General features: G+C 45.2%; 1 protein-coding gene across 1 annotated transcript in view; it reads left to right on the top strand.

The window, feature by feature from the left end:
- The first annotated feature begins 958 nt into the window (after positions 1-958).
- GABBR2 (gamma-aminobutyric acid type B receptor subunit 2) overlaps positions 959-9,645 on the top strand; it is a 398,087-nt gene continuing 389,400 nt past the window's right edge. The window contains exon 1 of the mRNA XM_087721949.1: positions 959-1,448. Coding sequence (XP_087578075.1) covers positions 1,152-1,448 — 297 coding nt within the window. The 5' untranslated portion in view covers positions 959-1,151. The remainder of the gene's footprint in view (positions 1,449-9,645) is intronic.

The following is a 9,645-nucleotide window of genomic DNA, read 5'->3' as shown; positions in this document are numbered from 1 at the left end:
GTCTTGCCAAGGGCTCCGGACAAGATGATAGAACCTTTTTTCAACGCGTGTGGCATTGAATTGCCCCCTCGGCGCCTGCCCTTTTAACTTAAAGGGAATTGTCCGAGCGTGCCTGGGCGCGCGCGAGCGAGCGCGGGCGCGCGCCTGCGAGTCAAGGAGGGAGGGCATTTCAGCACAGAAAACGCTTCGAGGAAAGGGAGCCGAGGCGGTCGCGCTCCCCCCCCCCACACCCCTCCGCCGAACCTTTCCTTACGGTCTCCACCCCCCCACACACACACCCCACCTCCACGCCGTCCTCTCTCCCTCCAATACCCCCCCCACCCACTCCCGCCTTCCAATGGGCTATTGGACGTGCCCAAACCCTGCACCTCCCGCGTCTCGTGTCGGTGTCGTCTCCTCGGTGGTGGAGCGTAGGAACGCGTTCCCAAGTAGGAGCAGCGGCGGCGGTGGCAGCAAGGGAAGGAGCCGTGCCTCGGCTACGAAAGGCGGACCCAGGCGAGCGAGCGAAGCCAAGTGACAGCGCAGTCCGCGAAAGGGACTCCGGCTTCCCCTATTCCGGAGCTGCCGCGCCTGCCTCCGTTTCCTTCTTCGCCGGTTGTGCGCGCCACTTGTGCGCGCCGTGTGCGGTGTGGCGCGGTGTCTGTTTGCAGCAACGGCCGCGGCGGCGGTAGCACAGCACAGCGACCAACACGGCGTCGGGAAGGCTCCGGGGGAATGCGGCAGTAGCCTCGCCAAGCCTGGAAGAGCGAAGCTTTCCCCCCCACCACCACCACCTCTCCCACTCCCCAATGTTCCCCTCGGGGGTCCTGGCTTTTACGCGCCGGCTTGGGATCCTGCGCCAAGGAGCTTGAGGGCGCCCCGGCCCAGCTTGGTTGTGGTTGAGTGAGGGGCTGAGAAGGTGCTCTGGTTCTTGTTGGACTGGGGGGTGGGAGGAAGTGGGTGGCGGCGGCGGCGGCGGCTGCTGCTGCTTGGCCGCCGCTCCCGCTGCTGCTTTTCAGCGTGGTTCCCTTTTAGCCACCCCGCGGAAAGAGCAGGCGCCATTGCCGGGAGGATCGAACCGAGGGGGCCGCAGCGCGCGCGCGCCCCTTCCCCTCTCTTCGGCGGAGGGCAGCGGGGGCCCCGGTCCTGCTCTCTCTCTCCCCCCCCGCAGGATGCCTGCCTTGCCCTGGCGGCCGAGCGCGGCCATCCCTTCCGCTTGGCTTCTCCTCCTGCCGCTGTTCTCCCAGGCTTGGGCGCGGAGCCACTCTCGGGGACTGGCCCCCAACGCCGCTTCTTCCCCTACCACGACCCCCATCGCCATCATGGGCTTAATGCCGCTCAGCGACTCGGTGGAGAAGGGCAAGATCGGCCGGGGGGTCCTGCCGGCGATGCAATTGGCCATGGAGCAGATCCTCAACGAGTCGCTGCTCAACCCTTACTCTCTGGACCTGCGCTACTACGACACGGAGGTGAGCGAGGGGAAGGCAAGCTCGCTGGGTGGTCAGCAGCCGGGCGCCTTTGGGCATTGGATGGGGAGGGAAACGTCGCTGTCCTTGGTTCTGAAACCGGGCTGGGGCCGGTCTGTGCTGGTGGGTCTTAAGCCACTTGGCTTCTCTAAAGCCACTTCGTAGGGCAGCAGTTGGCTTGGGTCCCGGAGACCAAATCCCGAGGCTTGTTAAGAGGGAAAGAGAAAGGAACACGGAGAGGCTCCCAGTTGTTCCAGACGGATCTCCCCAGCGTGTTGTTAGGACCATCTGCTGCTGCAACGGCGCTCGGCCGCCAAGGGGAATATTGCGTGAAGCAGAAAAGTCATTGGGAAACGAATCCCGGTCGCTTTAGAGGGAGTCACTTCGGGTTTTGTTTGGACTCCTGCCTCCGGCTCCCCCCCCTCCACGCGCGCGCGTTTAGTGACTGCAATTTAGCATTTACGGCTCCCCACCCCCCCTTGTATCTTTCTGGCCCAGCAGCATCGACTATAAACCTGCATCTTTAGAGAGGTTGAGAAAGCGCCGCCCGTTATTTAAGCAACAGAGACGCGTCAGGGATTTGTGGTTGGTGAGCTTGGAGCAGGCGCTTGGGCCACCTGCAATAAACGGGGGGTGAGCTGCAGGCTTTGGCGTACTTGGAGCGCCACTTGATGCTGTCTGTGAACTCCTGAAGGGCGAGAAGGGAAGCTAGTCGGATCTCTAGGGCTTTCAAGGCGGGAGGAAAGCGGAACCGACAGAGAGGGGGGGGGGACGAGGGAGAAGGCTTGCCCATCTTTCCTAAAAGGCGTGTGCCAAAGGGTACAAGAGGAAGAGGAGGAGGAGGAGAGAAGATGCTGGCTTTTCCGGCTTCCCAGAGCAATCGCATCCACTACCCTCCTTTTGGATGCGATGCCTTTTTGGCGGCATCCCTCGTTCCTCGTCCTCCAGCCGCACAAATAAGGTGACGGCAGGTGCATTATTTCTAGCTCGACACACAGGATGCAGAGAACACGGAGTGGGCCAGAAGGAAAGTAGCGAGACTTATGGGGGCAGCCGAAATATTTAATCGTGAATTCTATTCCGCTCAAGCCCCGAAAGAGTTAATCCTGCAGCTTTTCTCTTCGTAGTATGCCTGCCATGCATAATCTTCTTGCAAAATGCTGGTTTTTCACATCCGTGCCCTTAGAGAGCGGGAGAGAAAGCCGGGGGCTGCAGACCGTAGCAGAATCCATAGTAGGCAGGTTCTTAGGTTATTCAGTGTTGTGGTGGGATTGACCAAATGAAGTGCGATCATTGGGTGGCTTCCCCCCCCCCCCCAACTGCAAACATAGGAGGCTGATTGTTTTCTGAGAACGTCTTTGCGGCAAATAAATGTTGATTCGATGTTGGGCCTTGCCTGAAGGGGGCAGCATTTTCTTATGTAATGCTTGGGTTTGATGCTTTCCATCAAGATACCCCCCCCCCATAAGAAGTTCCCGATGAATTTCAAGGTTCTAACTCTTCTTGAGTGGTACCAAATAAGCTTATCTTATTCTTATGGGTTGTTTATAAACATTATACATGTTGGAAGCTCGTTTTCTCTTAACAATTAAAGGGAGAGCTATGATCTTCAATTGCCGTGACTTTTGAATAGGGAAAGGTGGTATATGGGCAATGATGAATTGGATAATGATGATTTGTAGGAATGGTTGTGGTCCTTATTTTTTGCGTAGCATAGAACATTTGCCAGCAAATCATCTCCGTCCCATTTGAACAAATGACTTGGAAATGAAATTACACAGATTAAAAACGAGCCAGGCAGATGTTTAACATTTTTCTATTCATATCAAATTTGGAAAAAGCTTTGCTGAAAAGCTTTGAACTGTGTATAATATCCATGTTCATCTGAAGTTCAAATAAACAGCTGCGAGATTTTCCTGAGGTTACATTCACAACACTATGTTTTTAACCTTTGTTTGGAAAATGGGATTTTTTAGCAAAGTGAGAGTAAAGCCAATTCCTACGCATCACTTGATAACTTCAGTGTCAAATTACAGTCGGTATGCATGAATACATACAAGAGAGAACCCTGCAGATGGACCTTTTATTAACATCACATCAGATTATCTTCATTGTACACTGTAAGGTTTTTAGTATCATGTTTCACACACTCTCAACTATATGCTGAAATGCACAAATAAACTAGGATACAGATAATGATGATTTTAAACTAGCATCGGAAGAGCTATCATTGATCTTTGAACAGCTCACTAGGGTTACATTTAATAATAATATTTTAAATATTAATCTTCCAGTTTTATCTATATGTAGTTATGTAAGACTAGTTAACATTGAAAGCAGCGAAACATAAAGACAACGTTTGCAGCTTTGGATGCAAATCCAAGAAAGGTTATATTGTGAACTGTCATTGTTTAATATTTTGGGGAAGAAATAACATAAAGCAAGAACTTCTGAATTGTTTCATACATTCCTGATTTTTTAAAGAGTAAATTCATGTTATTGATAGGAGAGAAAATCAGAAATCATGTTATGCAGATATTCAAAAAAAGGAAGCATACATTTTCTGGTTAAACAGGTATTGAGTTGATAAATGTAGTTATTGAAAGCTCCATTCCCACATGAAATAATGCTCTATTTAAATCTAGTTGCGATATAGGAAATTGTGAACTATATTTAGCTTTGAAGAACACATAAATTTTAATCTTAGCTTATGGATATGGTGACACACTATGATTGATAGAGGGTTGGTCTTCATTCAGTTGGCTCTGACTTCAAACTAGTGACACTGTGTCGTCTTATGCGAGCTTTGTAGAGATTCTTACATAATTTTCTTCTTTATATTGATTTTGTTTCAAGGTGAGAATCCATTTAGATATAAACAGAAGGAAAAATGACATGATAGAAGAAATAACCTTTTGGTGTTTTGGACCACTTAGCATGAAGGAACGGTTACTTCTGAACTCTGTTTCTAACATAATACTATTTGTGAGCTATTATCCATATATACAGTATGTTTGGTTACTTTAAATATAATGAATAAATAATTATTTAGGCTGGGTATTTAATATTTAACTATCAATACTGCAAATCCATAGCTAGAAATATTCATAAACCGTACCATAGGTTATACTTTATTTTTCTCTATCCTTTTTTATGGGGGGTGGATGGCATTCACAGGATCAGAAATTATTTCTTCAAGGAGAAAGGGCAGGGAGGAGAGAAAGAAATTGTATTCTATGCTGTGGGGTTCCTATAAATGAGACATTTCAAGGTTATTTTGTGCAGAAATGGCAGAGCTATAGGAATATGGAGCAGTTGTAAACACAAGCCACAAGCCCTTGTGACCGCAAGACTGGATTACTGTAACGCGCTCTACATGGGGCTGCCCTTGAAGAGTGTTCAAAGACTTCAGCTGGTCCAGAACGCAGCCGTGCGAGCGATTGTGGGTGCACCCAGGTACACCCACTTATCCTCCGCGAGCTGCACTGGCTATCCATTAGTCTCTGGACCCGCTTCAAGGTGCTGGTCGTTACCTATAAAGCCCTACATGGCATCAGACCTGGGTACCTGAGAGACCGCCTCCTGCCGATTACCTCCCATAGACCGATTAGATCTCACAGGTTAGGTCTTCTCCGGATCCCATCTGCCAGCCAATGCCGGCTGATGACTCCCCGGGGGAGAGCCTTATCTGTCGCAGCTCCAGCCCTCTGGAACGACCTCCCTGTGGAGATCCGGACCCTTACTACCCTCCCAGCCTTTCGCAAAGCTGTTAAGTCCTGGCTGCTAAAGCAGGCTGGGGGGCTTTCGAAATATCCAGCCCCACGGAAACTGTGACTGTTGTGTATTTTAAAGTGTTGTTTTTGTTTATTTATCCCCTTCCCTTGTTTATTGTAAGCCGCCTGGAGTCCTTCGGGAGTTGCCGGCCTACAATACCAATAAACACAAACACACAAATGAGCTGACCATGGTGCTACTTTATTCCTATAAGCAAATTGCAATCTATAGCACACATCCTTTAGAAGCAGTGTTTCTCAACCTCAGCAATTCTGGGAGCTGAAGTTCACACATCTTAAATGCTAAGGTTGAAAAACTGCTTTAGAGTTAAAAAAAAAGAGAGATAATTCTACTTAGTTTTAGTGTAATAATAATTTCTGTTCAAGAGAAGGCTGTTGGCAGCTTCAATGATCTTCTAGGAAGTTAATGTTTACATCTTTGGAATGTTCCTTACAGTTTGCTCGCATCAAAATCATCCAGATAAGATTGTAGTTTCTAAAATGCTGAAACTAGTGTTGGGAATGTTGGAATGTGTAGTACCAATGCATCAACCAGATGCTGGACTGTGGAAGATTGATCTAAAATATGACAGGAAGAAGTACAATAGATCTTGAGTTCTTTCTTCCCCGCTGTAAATGTTACCTTTCTAAGCTGCCAATTACCTCCCACAGACCCATTAGATCACACAGATTAGGCCTCCTCTGGGTTCCGTCTACTAGCCAATGTCATCTGGCTACTACCCGGGGGAGGGCCTTCTCTGTGGCGGCTCCGGCCCTTTGGAACGAGCTCCCCGCAGAGATTCTGGCCCCTCCCTCACCTCTCTCCAGGCCTTCCGAAAAGCCGTTAAAACCTGGCTGTGTCGGCAGGCCTGGGGTCGATGAGTTCCCTTCCCCTCTCGAAACGTGTGGCTGTTGGTTGTTTTAAATTCCCTGTACTTTTTGTTGTAGTTCTTGTGTTTCCCTTCCCCTCCTTTGGGTTTGTGCGCCGCCCTGAGTCCCGCCGGGAATAGGGCGGCATATAAATAAAATGAACCTTGAACCTTGAACCTGTAACAAGATTCTCTAAGAAGTTTTGGGCCCAAAATGAGATTACTGATGCAGTTACTAGAACCTGGAAGTGAAAAGGATTTATGAAGCATCAGGTACAAGAGTGCAGAGCTACCAGACCATTATTAGTTACCATTTCCACTGAGTTAAGAATATAGGAATGGGCTTAGTAGTTGGATATTTTAGTAACATTATAGCCATCACATAGTTTTTCCCCAAGGCAATATTGTAGTATCTCAACAATTATTTCAGCAGTGAAGTTAAATTTTGCCTCCACAATGTAGGTGTTCCTCAGATATGTGGATCAATAACTAGAATTCCCCAGTTAGTAAAGCCATTGTATAAATGTCTTGGGTCAGACTGAAGGCATCCAGGCTGGGCAAGTCTGTGTCATTTCAGAGGTATAGTAGATAGAAATAAGCACAAGCAATATAGGTAGTGCTGGCAATTGCAGATTGGTGTTCAAGAAAATTGAGTGTTCAATCTATTTGTTGTCATTTACTGAGGGGGAAGATAAAAGGGGGGAAAAAGCTATTACTCTCACCAGAAAATAGCAATAGCAATAGCAGTTAGACTTATATACCACTTCATAGGACTTCAGGCCTCTCTAAGCGGTTTACAGAGTCAGCATATTGCCCCCAACAATCCGGGTCTTCATTTTACCCACCTCGGAAGGATGGAAGGCTGAGTCAACCTTGAGCCGGTGAGATTTGAACAGCCGAACTGCAGAACTGCAGTCAGCTGAAGTAGCCTGGAGTGCTGCATTTAACCACTGCGCCACCTCGGCTCAATTCAATTTAAAGTAACTCAAAGGTTGCATTCCTACCTATAGACTACTTACTATTATTTAATAATTTTGTGAAAAATTTGATTTGCCTAAACAGCACAGGATTGTTCTTGGAATCTTTTTTGCAGGAAATAAGATACAAGAATATAAGATGTTCTAGCATTTTCTCTATTGTATTCAAATGGTAATATTTCAATTCATTAAAATTTTCAAATATTGATGTAATAGTTGTTTTTACGTATGAGGGAGAGGGGGGTTCCTACCAGTTCGCACCAGTTCGGTAGAACCAGTTCGTCAAATCTACCAAACCGGTTAGAAGAGGTTCCACCAGAAAGCAGGCCACACCTACAGAAGAGGTCCCAAAATTTTTTGAAACCCACCACTAAAACACACACACACACACACACACACACAGACAAACTCACACAGAGAGAGAAAGAGAAAGAAAGGAAGAAAGAAAAAAAGAAAAAAAGAAAAAAGAAAGAAAAAGTGAGAGAGATGAAAGAAAAAAAGGAAAAAGGGACAGAGAGACAAAAGGAAGGAGAGAGAGAGAGAGAGAGAGAGAGAGAGAGAGAGAGAGAGAGAGAGAGAGAGAGAGAGAACACATGGCCAGCAAGCCACTCCCACCAGGTCACATGGCCGGCAAGCCACTCCCACAAAGGAGGCCACACCCACAGAGTAGGTTCGAAATTTTTTTGAAACCCACCTGTATGAGACACCGGATTCATTTCAAGACTGGGAATTCTGTAACTTGTAGGAGAGCTTCAATAGATGGAGGGCCAACCTTGGACATAAGAATAGTGGTGATGTAGTGAGAATGCAATATTGCAGGCTAATTCTGCTCACTGCCGACTGCTAGCAATTCACGGTTGACTCAGCCTTCCCGTCTTTGGAGTTCAGTAAAATGAGGACCCAGATTGTTGGGGGCAATATGCTGACTCTGTAAATCACGTAGAGAGGGCTGTAAAGCACGATGAAGTGGTATATAAGTCTAAGTGACATTGCTATTTATACACTGACTAAGAATAGACAACAGAAAAGCATTGCAAGTTATACTGAACTCTGGAAGTGAGATTCAAATTCTGGGTATCGAGGTTCAAATACATTTCTTAAAAAGATAAGTAGATGAAAGATGTTAACTATGCATAGGAAACCAGATGTAGTATCCTTTATCTAATAAGGAAATATTTACTTGGGATTATATCTATTTTGTTAATTCGGAATGCTAAAAGCTAACAAATTATATAGCCTTCTAAAATAAACTTTAGGGTTCAGTTGTATAATGGCAAACTGAAATTAAATATAACAATTTTTTTGTTTAGATTAGTATTCAATTTGATTCATGAATTAATACAATTCCATTCAAATTATGCAATATATCTTTTTTAAATAAATAAAACAATAAATTTCTTATACTGAACTGTTTCGATGTGACAGTGAGAGGCTTTTGCAGAAAAATATCCACCTTATATTACTATCATTGTCTTTTATTTTTATTGACAAGGAATGTAATCACAACATTTTTTTGATCAGTTCTGTATTGGCGTTATATTTTTTGCCAGTAACCAGCTGTTATCCAAAACATCCCAGCAATTTTGTTCTGCTTATGTTTTTTTGTTCTTTTGATTCTGGATCAGTAATATAGTCTTATTTATCCTGTATAGGGGATGAGGCATATGTTTTCCCTATGTCTTGGGTGTTCATTTTGAGCAATTCTGGTATTGTTTACACGTATTTTTCTGAATCCTACCAATTTCTATTCTGCATGGAATTGTTAATTATTGATTGTTGTGAGGGTAGCAAGTAGTTTAGGATGTGGGAACCAAATCTCCAATCTTGTATCATGCTCAGTGAAAAGTTCTGTGTGGTAACAAAAGAAATAAGAAGTTTGGGGGGTGGGGACAAGAGAATGTTATTTATTTATTTGTTTACTTATTACCTTTCCCTGTGAATTTGCCCTCTGGAGTAACAGAGTTCCTTTTTTAACTCCTTGTCAGTGGATGAGAGCTTTGTGTGGGGTACAAACCAGTGGTGGGTTTCAAAAATTGTTCGAACCTACTCTGTGGGAGTGGCCTCCTTTGTGGGAGTGGCTTGCCGCCCATGTGACCGGATGGGAGTGGCTTGCCGCCCATGTGACCGGATATGAAGATGCCGACGACACTTGTCAGAACCACCTTAAATTACCTCACACACAGCACTGGCATGCATAAAAATATGATGTAAACTTGTTTTTTTATTTTTTTTATTTTTTATACACATAAGCACATCAACAGAACACATAAACACATTAACAAAAATAACCACACGACTTAAAAAACAACATAGGAACAATAAGTTCCATCGTATATCATACAGCAGTTCCGAATCGGTTTCTTTGCAGTTAGTGTTTTCCTTTCTATACATTTCTATCTTGCGTTTGTAATCTCGTTACTCATTATCCATTTTTATATACATTTATTTATTTATTTATATTTAGCTACTTATGATCAAGTATTATTTACCTATATTGTGCTTTATATTTTTACTGTCATCTATTCTCTTACATGCAGTTTAATGTAACCACCTTAAATTACCTCACACACAGCACTGGCAT

This window comes from Thamnophis sirtalis, unplaced genomic scaffold (genome assembly GCF_051295495.1).
Source record: "Thamnophis sirtalis isolate CommonGarterSnake01/CBP01778 unplaced genomic scaffold, rThaSir2_p1.2 scaffold_8, whole genome shotgun sequence".
NCBI lineage: Eukaryota > Metazoa > Chordata > Lepidosauria > Squamata > Natricidae > Thamnophis > Thamnophis sirtalis.
This window is presented reverse-complemented; position numbering and strand designations above follow the sequence as displayed.